We start from the raw sequence: 15,221 nt of genomic DNA on the forward strand, positions 1-15,221 counted from the left end.
TCTGGCTCTTACAGATAACTGGCTCACAGAGATCAGATGTGCGTCTGCCTCTGTTTGCCTGATTTTCTCTCAACTTTCCCAAATTACTGATTGCCTGAAACTCTCTAATGAGAGATTAGACTACAACATGCACTTTAAGAGTGCTTGGGGAAGTAATATATGCACCAAAACTAAACTTTATAAAAACTTTAAAATGTCAGAAAAAGTTTCAAAGTCATCTCAATTGGATGACATCATTGTCTTCTCTGCAGGCCTGGCCAGAGGACATTAGATGAACTGGAGATCATTTATGAGGAGCTGCTGCATATTAAAGCCTTATCTCATCTTTCCACAACTGTAAGTCAGCTCAAAATAAGCTTATAGTTTTGAATAAACCACATTACATTAGATCAAGGAATAGTTCTGCCATTATTTACTTATCCTCATTCCAAACCTATAAAACGTTTTTTCTTTTGTGAAGCACGACAGGAGAAGTTTGGGAAAATCTTAGCGCTGCTTTTTTTCTGTGCAATGAATGTGAATATGGATTGGGGCTGTCAAGCTCCAAAATGAACTAAAAAGTACCATACTGTAAAAGTAGTCCATATGACTTGTGTACTACAGTACATTATTCTTCTGAAGCCATACAATGACTTTAAGTGAGGAAAAGACTGAAATGTACAATAATTCACTACAAAATTCCAATATGGATTGAGCCAGGTGTGACTTCAGTGACAATACATGCAAGAACCAATGATGTAGCTGGATTCCATTCACATCTTGGCATATTGCATCAAATCTTCTGGATAGAAACACCCAGATGCAAATAAAATCTGCAAAATGCGCATTAAAACATATACGCTCACTTTTTTATTCGCCAAGAAGACATGTGCATAGAAACATTTACCAAATATATTCCTATAGAATTTATGTAGAATCTAGATTTGCATAAAAATCTTGTGACCTTTCATGTGTAAAGCTAAAAACTGTCCTCAAAATGATTGGCTGCTATTACCTCCCAGAATGGTAACATGCTTTCACTCAAGACATAAGGCATCTGCCACTGAACACCAGCAAAAATTACGTTTGTAAGAGCGTTTTGTCTGCGTGCTCTAAACAAGTAATTCATTACATTTAATGAAAGAGCCACAGTGGCATCAACTTCCATTTTAATTTCTGTTTTGCTTAAATTTTCCTAGAAGTGATGATTTTGTTCTCTTAACCACATTAATAGCTATTTTTTTTTTTGCGATATTCCGATTTTGGGCATAAAGGAAATCCATAACTTGGATGCAAACATCATTACTGAAATCAAACCTTGTTGGACACTCGGTGACATGTCATATTAGGATATATGCGAGCACAAATGAGATTTGAGAGCCACGGTGGAGAGGTTATCGTTTTAGTCGTTATTCAGATTATCAGTGAATAATTACTTAAATTTCAATCTTGCATCACAAAAACTTATTGTATAGCTTTAGAAGACATAGAATATAGCTTACGAGTCATATGGACTACTTTTATATTCTTTTTGGATCGTGACAGCCCTAGTCCCCATTTACTTTCATTAAAGGATGGAAAAGAGCACTCTGGACATTCGGCAAACACTTCTTATTTTGTGTTTATTCGGTTTTGGAATGGCATTAGGGTGAGTACATGATGACAGAATTTCATTTTTGAGTAAACTATTTAATGCAAGAACAGCTGGCTTTTTTCTGTCAAACTGTTTTGTTTAAATAATTACATGGTGACATTGGTTTCATTACTGATAAAATTCTATTCTCTTTTCTCCTCAGGTGAAGAGGGAATTGACTGGCGTTCTAATATTTGAGTCCCATTCAAAAGCAGGCACAGTGTGTAAGTGTCAAAGCTACTGTACCGTTAACCTGTTTAACCTCACAAATTCATCAAATCAAACCCTTCAGAGCATGCTAAACTGATTTAAACAATTACTGATTTTCAGTGTGATAATCCAAGATTATCGGTCTGCTGTTGACTAATCTGTATTTTTTGTTCTATTATATGTCTCTGTGAGATTATAATCAGATTAGTTTTGTGTTAAATATTGATTTCTTGTGTCTCTAGTGTTTAATCAAGGAGAGGAGGGCACATCGTGGTACGTCATCCTGAAGGGCTCTGTTAACGTGGTGATCTATGGGAAGGTCAGATTGGTCATTCTTCAATAATGCTTTCACATTGAACAGACCAATTCAAATTTTAATGTGGGGGAAACAATCACACTTGAGCCAGTTATAGGGCTAGTGCATGCAGAAACTCTGCCAGGAAATTGTGCGTGTACATTCAATTATACTGTAAAATATTTAAGTATGAATTCACATTAAAGGGGTCATGAAATGCTCTTTTCACATTGACCTTGACATTGACAAACACCTCTGCTTTTTTGAAAAAAGGCCAATGAGAATTGGCGAGTGGAATTTGCATGGCACTCCCCCGGACATACAGGTATAAAAGGAGCTGGTATGCAACCATTTTTTCAGGTTTTGTGCTGAGGAGCGGAGACCAGGTCCCGGCCATTTCAGCGGGTAGTTCCCTATCTGTCACTCACTTGACGTTGTGTCGATGTAGTGACACTAGGGGTCCCTATACAAAAAGCCACAACTAGCTGAACTGTGTTGCGTGAACTGGCGGTGTGTGATGGGCAGACTGCTATGTGCCTCATAGCCAGCGCACCAGGCCATCACGTAACCTCCCCCAATGCTCTTATGAGTGTCGAATGGTCCATCAGGAACAAGTCGACTGCTCAATTATAGGGACAGGTTAGCCCAGCCGAGGCCTCTTTTCCCTCTCTTTTCTCCCCAAAAAGAGTGGAATTTGTTAACTGACTGGGAGCCATAAGTGTCTGCATCGGGGGGAGTCCCTCCCAAGGGGAAGACACTGCGGAGACCACACCCCACCCAAAAAGAGGTGGGGGGGGGGGATTTTGAGTGGAATGCGTCACATGGTCTTAACGAGTCTTGTTGGAAGTATGTCATGTGGAATAGTCCCATGGTAGGTCCTACCCAAAGGGGGAGGAGTTTCTACAGAGCATGGCGACCGGGGGCAGATGGGCCTCTGCCCAAAGAAGATGCAGTTTGCCATCAAGGAAACAATTTTTGTGGAAGATATCACATGGGGTCACCTTCAGGGAACCAGCATATGTGGAGCACCTAGTTCAGTACAGGGGCTCATTAGCGCACGCACTGGGCCGGTCAGCGAGTTTCTCTGCAAACTCAGCTGCCAGAGGGCTAAGGAGGAAAGTCATCCAGGGATCACAGTCTGTGAACACGACTGGGAGTCAAGAGCGCACGTCTTCACCTCAAGGGAGGGGAAAGGTGCTATGCGCAAGCGGTACACCCGGCCAGTTGTTCCGGAACTTACCTGCTCGTGCCTGCCAATACACGGGACAAGACCGGCTCAACCCGGAGATTGAAGAACCTCGCAAAGGTGTTAGATGTTGCCCAGCCCCCTGCTCTGCAGATGTCTGCCAAAGAGGTGCCACTGGCCAGGGCCCAGGAGGCTGCCACACTCCTGGTGGAGTGGGCTCGTAACCCCGCAGGGGGTGGCATGTCCTGAGCCTGATATGCCATCTTGATGGCATTGATGACCCAGTGGGCGATCCTCTGTTTGAAGACAGCGCTTCCTTTCTGCTGTCCACCAAAGCAAACAAAGAGCTGCTCGGAGCTTCTAAGGCTCTGCGTGCGATACAAATAGATGTGTAAAGCTTGCACCGGACCCAGCAACACCAAGGCTGGGTCTGCCTCCTCCTGGGGCAGCGCTTGCGGGTTCACCACCTGATCCCTAAAAGGAGTCGTGGGAACCTTGGGCACATAGCCCGGTCGGGGTCTCAGGATCATGTGAGAGTAACCTGGACCGAATTCCAGGCACAATTCGCTGACAGAGAATGCCTGCAGGTCCCCTACCCTTCTGATGGAAGTGAGCGCAGTCAGGAGGGCAGTCTTCAAAGAGAGTGCCTTAAGCTCAGCTGACTCCAAGGGCTCAAAGGGAGCTCCCTGTAGACCCCGAAGGACGACGGAGAGGTCCCATGAGGGGACGAGGTGCGGTCTGGAGGGATTCAACCTCCTAGCGCCTCTCAGGAACCTGATGATCAAGTCGTGCTTCCCGAAATACTTACCATCGATTGCATCGTGATGCTCCGAAATAGCGGCTACATACACCTTCAGGGTGGAGGGGGAAAGCCACCCCTCCAGCCTCTCCTGCAGGAAGGAAAGCACTGATCTGACTGCGCATCTCTGGGGGTCTTCACGTCGGGAAGAACACCACTTAGCGAACAGATGCCACTTCGAGGCATACAGGCGCCTCATAGAGGGAGCCCTAGCCTGAGTGATCGTGTCTACCACTGCGGGTGGTAGGCCACTTAGGTCTTCCGTGTCCCATCCAGGGGCCAGACGTGGAGATTCCATATGTCTGGTCGTGGATGCCAGATGGTGCCCCGTCTCTGAGAAAGAAGGTCCTTCCTCAGGGGAATTTGCCAGGGGGGGGGCTGTCACGAGGAGCGTGAGATCCGAGAACCACGTCTGGGTGGGCCAGTAGGGTGCTACTAGGATGATCTGCTCCTTGCCCTCACTGACCTTGCACAGGGTCTGTGCAAGTAGGCTCACTGGGGGAAATGTGTATTTGTGTAGTCCAGGGGGCCAGCTGTGTGCCAGCGCATCTATACCGAGGGGTGCCTCGGTCAGGGCGTACCAAAGCAGGCAGTGGCAGGATTCACGAGAAGCAAACAGGTCTACCTGTGCTCGACCGAACCAACTCCAAATCAGCAGGACCACCTGAGGGTGGAGTCTCCACTCTCCCCTGAGGGTAACCTGCCGTGACAGCGTGTCCACTGCGGTGTTGATGTCGCCCGGGATGTGAGTGGCTCGTAGCGACTTGAGGCGCTGCTAACTCCAGAGGAGGAGATGGCGGGCGAGTCGTGTCATGCAGTACTGTCAACAGCTCAAGGCAGTGGATGTGCCAACGCAGCCATGGGCCAGTCCAGGAGCCGGCGGCTGTGTGCCTGTTCCATATGGTGACCCAGCCCATCTTGGAGGCATCTGTTGTAACAACAACGTGCCTGGAGACCTGCTCTAGGGGAACCCCTGCCCATAGAAATTCAAGGTCGGTCCAAGGGCTGAAGAGGCAGCGACAGATCAGCGTGATGGTCACGCGATGTGTCCCGTGGTGCCATGCCAATCTCAGGACTCAAGTCTGAAGCCAGTGCTGAAGCGGTCTCACATGCATCTACCTGAGTGGTGTGGCCTTCGCTGAGGATGCCATATGCCCCAGGAGCCTCTGAAACAGTTTCAGTGGAACCGCTGTTCTCCATCTGAATGCTTTCAGACAGTTCAGCACCGAGTGTGCATGCTCGTTCATGAGGCGCGCTGTCATCGAGACTGAGTCCAACTCCAGACCGAGAAAAAGATGCTCTGAACCAGGGAGAGCTTGCTCTTTTCCCAGTTGACCCAAAGCCCCAGTCGGCTGAGGTACCGGAGCACGAGGTCCCTGTGTGTGCACAGCAACTCTCGAGAGTGAGCTAGGATTAGCCAGTCGTAGAGATAGTTGAGGACGCGGATGCCCACTTCCCTTACCGCTAAAGGCAAGGGCAGCCTCTGCGACCTTCATGAAGATGCAAGGGGACAGGCCGAAGGGGAGGACCTTGTACTGGTATGCCTGGCCTTCGAAGGCAAACCACAGGAAGGGTCTGTGTCGAGGTAAGACCGAGATGTGAATGTATGCGTCCTTCAGGTCTACCGTCTACCGTCTATCTTAATGCCGGACGCTCGCTAGACCATAAGATTGGCCGAGGAGGGGGGAGGAGGAAACTCGTCCCCGTAGTCCACTGGAACCAATCCCGTGTGGGCGTGTTTGTGCCACAGCTGGGCGCACAGGGGCGGGGGGTCCGCTGCTGGAGCACCATACCTGCCAAAATGGGACGGTGGACAGTGGTCGTGATGACAGCCGCGTGCACCGGATATGTGAACCAGGAGACGAGGGAACCATTCTTTTGTCAGGCTTTTGGGCCCACAGCCTCCTGGGCATGCGGCGACAAACGATTCTCTTCCCAGCCCTCCACCGGGGGATGGAGTGGTCTGTCGACCAGCCCCAGAAAATTGGGTCTCCTTGCCCCTGGGTTGCGCTTCGAAGCCTTCCTGTGGAGGCATCTGCTTCCTGCGGAGGGCTCCACGCCGGAGCCGGGCCACGGGGGCAGGCTGCGGTGGAGCCGGTGTTGTTGCTGCAGGAGTAAGGCCTTGGTGACGAGCAGACAGGGTGTGGGGTCTTAAGCCATGCCGGGGCAGGATATGTTGTAAAACCTCGGTCTACTTCTTCATCGCTGAGAACTGCTGGGCAAAGTCCTCGATGGTGTCGCCAGACAGGCCAACCTGGAAAATGGGGATGTCAAGGAACCGTGCCTTATCCGCCTCTCCCATCTCGACCAAGTTGAGCCAAAGGTGGCGCTCCTGGACCACCAGGGTGGACATCGCCTGCCTGAAAGACTGCACCATGACCTTCGTCGCCCGGAGAGCGAGGTCGGTGCCGAGCGCAGTTCCTGCATCAATCCCGGGTCAGAACTACCCTCGTGCAGTTCTTTTAGCAGGAGAGCCATGGTGTGCAGGAGAGCCATGGTGTGCAGGGCGGAGGTGGCTTGTCCAGCGGCACCGTAGGCTCTAGCCGTCAGGGATGACGTAAACCTACAGGCCCTGGATGGGAGTTTCGGGCGGCCATGCCAGGTGGCAGCACTCTGCGGACACAAGTGCACCGCGAGCGCCTTATCCACCCGGGGGATCACTGAATACCCCCTGGCTGCTCTGCTATCGAGGGTAGCGAGAGCGGGGGAGTGGAAAGATCGGGACCAGGCAGTAAAAGGTGCCTCCCACGATCTTGTCAGCTCCTCATGCACTTCGGGGAAGAAGGAATGGGGGCGGGGTGTGGCCGTGGGTGGCGCCCCATGCCCAGGAACCGATCGTCGAGCCGCGAGGGTTCAGGGGAGAGTGGAGGGTTCCACTCTAGCCCGACGCTCGCGGCTGCCCGGGAAAGCATGTCCGTCATTTCCGCGTCAGCGTGAGACTGGGCGACCCTTCCCGAAGGAGGAAGCCCAGCCGAAGCCTCTACATCAGACTGGACAAGCCTGCTCTTCGATGCTGTGCTTGATAACTCATCGTCTTCCGGAGCTCCGAACGAGAAGTCGATCTCACGCTGAGATGAGCCGCCGGTCTCGTGCGAGAGCCCGATCGGGGCAAGCGAGCGTTCTGGGGAATGGGAGGTCCATGGGGGGATATCCGGCGGAGGTGGTCCCATTGATGTCCCCAAATTGCTCCCAGTGCTAACCGACGCGGCCTCAAACCCGTAGGTAGAAGGACCGGTGCGGGGAGCTGCTGGGGTGCAAGCCATGACCGCAACGTTGCCATGGTCATGTTCTTGCAATGTTTTTGTCTCCACGAGGGCAGTGCCCAGACACGTAAGACAGAGAGATATCGACCGCAACCAGGAATAACACACAAACAGAAAGGCATCTTTAAAAAGACGTTCCGTGTGTGCCGCTCTTTTAGAAAGAAAATATACTCTTTTTAGAATATACTCTTTTAGTGGTTTCTGCCGAAGCGCCCAGGGGCATTCTTTGCACTCCACGGGTGCAGAGGGGGAGAAGCCACTGAAATGCGCCGTAGAATCCAGCAGATGAGGTGAATGAACTTCGCGGATTAATGCAGCTTCAATTAATAGAACCGCTCGGCTCCGAAGAGAAAATATGAATGAGAGGTTGCATACCAGTTCCTTTTATACCCGTATGTCCAGGGGAGTGGCATGCAAATTCCACTCGCCAATTCTTATTGGCCTTTATTAAAAAAAGCAGAGGTATTTGGGGCTCCCAAGAGTGACCCCTAATGTCACTACATTGACACAATGTCGAGTGAGTGACAGATAGGGAACCACTGATAATGTTATTAAGGTTTTTTTTTTACACCAAAACAGTCATAATTTAGTAATATATGATCATTTTCCACCCTGTCTCTGGCCCTCTGTCTGAAATGCTCCTTAAATGCCTCCTAAGTTCCTCCTTAAAACTTCAAAGTTAACTGCCACTGTTATGATATAGCCTGCAGTCTGTAAAAATCAGCCATATTTGAAACTCAGTCGGAAGACAATGAACAGGGATTACAGCAAGAGACAGAGAAGCTCGATAAAAGATAATGGCTTTTCCTTTTCAGAGTTGTAACTTGACACTGCGTATTTTAAAAGTGGCCCGAGATATGTATCAAGCGGTCAAATATGTCTGTCTAGTGCATGAATATATACAAAAATAATCCAAAATAGTCCAGATGGGTCCCCTTTGGTGTTCAGGAATAGTTAGACCACAGTAGGCCTATGTCCTGCTCTGAGTACGAACTGAGCACCAGTGGGCGGGGCAAAGGGTGCGATGATTTTAAGTAAGCGTTGATGTTTTTTGCTGTAGAGGCAGTCATGAATTAATGGACCCCCTAGTGATGTAGGGTAGTCTGAAATTTACAGTATGTTTTTATTGTAGAAAGACCTCTTATATGTCGAAATATCATGGAAAATTTGATTCCTCATGACATTACCCCTTTCAATGTCCAGCTTAGTAAATCTAAATCCCTTTTTGTACATGTTTTTTTGTACATATAAGGCCCCTAGCATACCTAATTATTATACCTACCTGTATGTGTCTCTTTGCAGGGTGTAGTGTGCACACTTCATGAGGGTGATGACTTTGGAAAGCTGGCTCTGGTGAATGATTCTCCTCGGGCGGCATCCATTGTACTGAGAGAGGACAACTGTCACTTCCTGAGAGTGGATAAAGAAGACTTCAACAGAATCCTCAAGGTCAGGGGTCAATATTCACAATGTGTGCTGAAGAGCAAAACAAAACAAATTTTCTACAGTAAAAATGTTTCATTAGGTATTTGTGACGAGGAGGAGGGTGGGGCCGGGCTGTGAGGACACACGGCCGGCCCTGAATCGGGCTAATCAGCTGGGAGGGGGATAAAGACTAGCCAGAGGCGCCAGTTCGAGAGAGAGAGAGAGACGCACGCGGCCACATTGCATGTGTGTCTGTGTTTGTTTATGTTTGTTTTATGCTGAGTTTTATCATTAAACTTTACGTTGACTGTTTAGCCGATTCCCGCCACATCCGTGCCCATCCCTTACCCCATTACAGTATTCTAAAATGGATTTCATGTGGTAACATTTGGTGATATCCCAGCCCAAAATTTTATTAATGTAATATAACTGAATCAACATGCCCAGAGTGGTGGTGGCGTAGTGGTCTAAAGCACAGAACTTGTAAGCAGATTTACTTCAAATCAGAACTTCAATCCCCACAGCCACCACCATTGTGTCCTTGAGCAAGGCACTTAACTCCAGGTTGCTCTGGGGGGGACTGCCCCTGTAATAAGTGCACTGTAAGTCGCTTTGGATAAAAGTGTCTGCCAAATGCATAAATGTAAATAAATGATTGAATCAACTTATATCTATTAATCATATAAACATTAGGCAAAGGGTTGGATTTTTATTTTAATTTTTTTTATTGAATATGTTTCACATGATTTAAAAGCTTATGGTACGTGCTTGGAATTAGTTTTGTAGACAAATGTAAATTGTGCTAATATATTAATAAAAATAAAATTAAAAAAATTAGCATTTTTTTAAATGGATGAGTTAGAGTGTATAGTGTTCAGTGGTGTTGGGAATTAGTTACCTAAAATTAGCAACACTAGTAACTTCAGAATCAGATTCATAATGAGCTTTATTGTCAAGTATGCTTACACACACAAGAAAATTGTCATGGCGACAGAAGCTTCCAGTGCAAAGAGAATGCCGCCATATATACATACATACAAACATATAAATTTAAACATATATACATATAGTGACATAAAAATAAAAGAATAAAATATAACATATAAAATAGAGAAATATACAATACAGCAATAATGTTGTTCGAATATTTTATATACAGATATACAATTATGTGCAGGTGATGTGATGTATTAAAGAAGAGGTAGGATATGTTAAAGAATATAAATGAAATATGGATATAAGTAGGAATGGATGGATTGAATATTGCAAGTGGTTGTATTGACAAAAGGAAAGTATTTAGGGGCAGTTTTAACTGTTCACTAACACTTCAGGTCCTGTGAGATGGTAGTGCCCAGGAACCTGAATGACTCCACTGCTGCCACAGTGCTGTTCAGAATGGTGAGCGGTGGTAATGTTGGGGTGTTCCTCCTAAAGTCCACTATCATCTCCACTGTTTTGAGTGTGTTCAACTCCAGGTTGTTTTGACTGGACCAGATGGCCAGCTGTTCAACTTCCCTTCTGTATACAGACTCATCGTCATCTTGGATGATGCTGATGACTGTAGTGTCATCTGCGAACTTCAGGAGCTTGACAGAGGGGTCCTTGGCGGTGCAGTCATTTGTGTACAGGGAGAAGAGTAGTGGAGAGAGCACCCATCCCTGGGGGGCACCAGTGCTGATTGTACATGTTCTGGAGGTGAATTTCCCCATTCTCACTAGCTGCTGCCTGTCCGTCAGAAAGCTGGGGATCCACTGACAGATGAAGGCAGGAACCGAGAACTGGGTTAATTTAGTCCATATGAGAGCGGGGTTGATGGTGTTAAAAGCTGAACTGAAGTCAACAAATAGTATCCTTGCATAAGTCCCTGGTCTGTCTAGATGTTGAAGTATGTATGTCTCATATTGACAGAGTATGTCCCATATTGACTGTATTATCCATATACCTGTTTGCTTGGTAGGCAAACTGCAGGGGATCCAGGAAAGGTTCAGTGATGTCCTTCAGGTGGGCCAACACCAGTCTCTCAAATGACTTCATGACCACAGACGTCAGAGCGACGGTTCTCTAGTCATTAAGTCCTGTGATTTTGGGACGGGGATGATTGTGGAGTGTTTAAAGCAGCAGGGAACTTCACACTGCTCCAAGGATCTGTTGAAGATCTGTGTGAAGATGGAGGCCAGCTGGTCAGCACAGGATTTTAGACAAGTGGGTGAAACCACTTGGTCCTGTGCTTTTCTTGTCTTCTGTTTCTGGAAGACCCGGCACACATCCTTTCCACAGATTTTAAGTGCCGGTTGAGTAGCAGGAGGTATAAATGTTTGTGTGCTGTGAAGGTCGGAGCGGGTATGTGACTGGGCTTTTCAAATCTACAGTAAAACACATTCAGGTCGTCAGCCAATAGTTGATTTGCTACAGTGTTGCGGGATGGTTTCTTGTAGTTGGTAAAGTCTTTCAGGCCTATCCACACTGATGTAGGGTCATTAGCTGAAAACTGTTTTTCAGCTTTTCAGAATAGCTTCTTTTACTTTTAGCCACTCTAATCTCCTTTGTCAGTCTGTTTTTGACCTGATTGTACAAGATTTTATCCCCACTTCTGTAAGCATCCTCTTTGGCCTGACTAAGCTGTCTGAGTTTTGCTGTAAACCATGGTTTGTCATTGTTGTATGTTAAATAAGTCTTAGTAGGAATGCACATATCCTAACAGAAACTGATATATGATGTCACAGTATCTGTGAGCTCATCCAGGTCTGTGGCTGCAGCCTCAAAAACACTCCAATCAGTGCAGTCAAAGCAGGCTTGTAGTTCCAGCTCTGCTTCATTGGTCCATCTTTTACAGTCCTTACTACAGGTTTAGATGATTATGAACCAGACAGGGATCAGAGAGTTCCAAAGCTGCTCGAGGGAAGGAGTGATATGCATCCTTTATTGTTGTGTACACACACTTAAGTGGTGTGTAAAATAAGTTTTTTAAGTAAAATAAGTATTTTTGAAGTATTTCAAAAATACATCTGGCCATCTATAATTAAGAGCCTAAATCTCCCTCTCCTGCATGCGCACACTGCTTGGGCGTGTTTGGACTAAATTTTATCTTATGTGGGCTGAATTATTTTATTTTAAACATGTAATAATTTTATTATTATATTTAAAGTATTTGTTTAAATAACAGATCTGCTTCTTGAGTCAGTAATAGACCACATAGGAATATATTATTATTACATACTGTATGATTTCAACTAACTATATGTTTTTGTTGTGTTCAGGATGTGGAGGCAAACACAGTGCGTCTGAAAGAGCATGAAGAGGACGTGTTAGTTTTGGAGAGAAGTAACAGCAGGAGCTCCAGTTCCTCTCCTCTCAAGTACATCTGTCTTCTCTCAATTTAATATCAGAAATGTAGACTCTCTACTAAGGATAAACTATAAACCATACAGCAATGATATTTATACACTTTTAAGTGTGACTTAAGTGTCAAAATACTATTCGGGGCCACTGTATATCAACACCCTGAAACCTGAAACATGTTAAATTATTCATCCCTGATATAATCAAAATATTTTACTGATTATCCAAGTAAGGATCTGATCGGTTGGACTCACCTGTTTTCCAGGTACACTGTGATGTCAGGAACTCCAGAGAAGATTCTGGAACACCTCCTGGAGACAATGAAACTTGATTCCCAATTCATAGAGTCAGGTAATAATACCTTTATTTATATAGCACTTTTTAGCAATTTAGCACAAAATGCTTCTCAAAACATAAAATCAAAGCACACTCAATAAGACACAAGATAAAAACAAACATTCACTAAAGTACCAAAAGCAAGTCTATACAAATGAGTTCACAGATTCAGCAGATCTAATATCCCAGGGCAGGCTGTTCCATAATCATGGGGCCTGCACTATAAACACTCTATCACCTTTTGTTTTGGATCTTGGAACAGCCAACAGTTCATGACAAGAAGATATAAGAGGTCTAACTGTTTCATAAGGTCTTTCATAAATTCTGCTAAATAATCTGGCACCAAACCAAGTAATGCTTTATATTTTATTAATAAAATCTTAAAATCAGCCCTAAAATGAATTGGTAACAATTTCAAAGAAGCTAAAACTGGATTAATATGATTAAAAGACCTAGTTTATGTCAAAAGTCAGGCTGCAGCATTTTGCACTGATTGTAGCCGTGCTGAAGTGCATTGATTTGAAGTTGAAAACAAGGCGTTACAATAATCTAGGCAAGATTAAATAAAAGCATGAATAAGCTTCTCTGTATCCCTAAAACTCAAAACCTGTCTCACCTTGGAAATTTTCCTTAACTGATAAAAACATGACTGAACTAACTTCCTGATTTGTGTCAAAATAGATGCCTAAATTTCTCATCACCTTCTGAATATTCGGGACCACTTGATTAAGTGCTGACTCAATCTGACATTTTTTTTAAAACCATGAACGATTATAACAACCTATATAAAAGTATTATATACAATAAAAGTATTTAACTGAAGAAAATTACATGCCATGTACATGCCTTCCCTTACAAAAACCGAGAGTTCATGGCAAATTTGCAGCAAATTGTCCATTGTTGCCAAAGGTTTGCTTCAGGTTCACCATTACCAGTGAAGAGCTGCAAAGCTCATTTGCATGTGAAAATAATTTATGGCAAGTTTGCATCTAGTTTGCCAGAACTTTACATTTTTTATAAGGGTTTTTATATATTCTAACATGCTTGAAGAACATTTAAATTATTCAGATCATTGGGATTCAATGACAAATATATAACTGTAGATCATGTGCATAGCAATGAAACTTTATGTTGTATTTTCGAATTACAGAACCAAAAGGTTAACATATATTGAGAAAACTAAATTGGCCCTAACAGGGATCCTTGCGGAACACCACAATTTATTGTTGAAGAAGAGGACATCTCATCTCCAGCAGACAAATTTCCTATTCGACAAATACTCTCATATTACCTCAAAACAACAGCACAGCTAGTGCCAACTGGTAGACAATAATCACCATAGAACTAAAGGAATTTCCCAGGTTCAATGCAAGTTAAGCTCAATCGACAGCATTTGTGGCATAATGTTGTTACCACAAAAAATTCTTTATTTTTCTTTAAAAAAAGCTAAGATTTGGGTTACAGCAAGGCATTTACAATGGAAGTGAATGGGGCCAATCCGTAAATGTTAAAATACTCACTGTTTCAATAGTAAAGCCACAAGACATAAATATTATAAGTGTGTTAACATGATTTTAGTGTACTAAAATAATTTACTTAACTTTTCTGTGTAGATATATCCAATTTTACAACTTCATTGTCATGATGATGGAATGCTGTAAACCCTAAAATGGATGTAAAAATGATGATTTCTTAACATTTGTACATTATTTGCATCATGTTAGAGATTGTAGCTGCCTTCAACTCACCTAACTAACTAACCAACTCTCTTTCTCTCTCTCTCTCTCTGTAGATCCGGCTCTGGATGACTTTTTGCTTATGCACTGTGTTTTTGTTCCAAATGCTCAGCTGTGTCCTCTCCTCATGGCCCAATATCCTTTACAACACATTCGCACACTCCTTTTTATCAGTGCTGGATGATGTTTGACAAAGTTGATGTGCCTTCTGTTGATCTAAATTCATTTTGTGTCCCCAGTCGGTATAACAGAAGAATTGCATTCACATAGTTAAACCTTCAGGGGGTACCAATGTGTCCAAAGCTGGATTTTAGGTATACTGCATGCCAGTTTCAGGAATATTGTCTGCTTTTGTGTGGGACTCAAATATTAGAATATTATTAACCCCTCATTTTGTTCCAAATATGACTTTACCCATATGACTTTCTTCTGTTAAACACAAAATGTGATACTATGTTCACAGTGCTCTTTTCCATGCAATGAAGTGACCAGGGGCTTTCAACATTGTTTCTTTTTACATATATATATAATGTATATATACACACACACACACACACACTCTATATTGTCATGGAGAAACTCACAGAGGCATGGAGATTAACTCAATAGCAGGGTTTATTGAACAGTTGAAGTGTTTCAACAATGTAAACGACAGGTGAGATTATCCAGGAACAGATGGGATTATAACAGTCTGGTGAGAAAGATCCACACAGGGTTGTGTAACAAAGTACAGATGATCGGTAACTCACATTAAGTCCTTTGAGCCTTTCAGGAAACGTAAACAACACAGGATGTTCCAAACACCGGGGATATAACATGGGAATGCACAACACCAAACTAAGATGAGGAGAACATGGAACATAGTAAGTAGCAAACAGGTAAGTATCAACGAACTGGAGAATCTGTAGTCTCAGGTATAACATTGATGAGAACAGACAATGATAGTGAGTGAGAGCGGGGTATATATGCAGTCCTTGATTAGAGTGCTGATGATGTGCAGATGCGTGTACTTAGAACTCA

At 44.5% G+C, this 15,221-nt stretch overlaps 1 protein-coding gene across 2 annotated transcripts in view; it reads left to right on the top strand.

Annotated features, from left to right (window-relative positions):
- The window catches only part of LOC127446825 (rap guanine nucleotide exchange factor 4-like), a 176,170-nt gene that overhangs the window by 129,755 nt on the left and 31,194 nt on the right, over positions 1–15,221 (top strand). For both annotated transcript variants that reach the window (XM_051708088.1, XM_051708090.1), the window contains exons 11-17: positions 252–336; positions 1,776–1,836; positions 2,065–2,141; positions 8,668–8,814; positions 12,048–12,145; positions 12,395–12,480; positions 14,258–14,336. In XM_051708088.1, coding sequence (XP_051564048.1) covers positions 252–336; positions 1,776–1,836; positions 2,065–2,141; positions 8,668–8,814; positions 12,048–12,145; positions 12,395–12,480; positions 14,258–14,336 — 633 coding nt within the window. The remainder of the gene's footprint in view (positions 1–251; positions 337–1,775; positions 1,837–2,064; positions 2,142–8,667; positions 8,815–12,047; positions 12,146–12,394; positions 12,481–14,257; positions 14,337–15,221) is intronic.

Source organism: Myxocyprinus asiaticus, chromosome 10, assembly GCF_019703515.2.
Source record: "Myxocyprinus asiaticus isolate MX2 ecotype Aquarium Trade chromosome 10, UBuf_Myxa_2, whole genome shotgun sequence".
Taxonomy (NCBI): Eukaryota; Metazoa; Chordata; class Actinopteri; order Cypriniformes; family Catostomidae; genus Myxocyprinus; species Myxocyprinus asiaticus.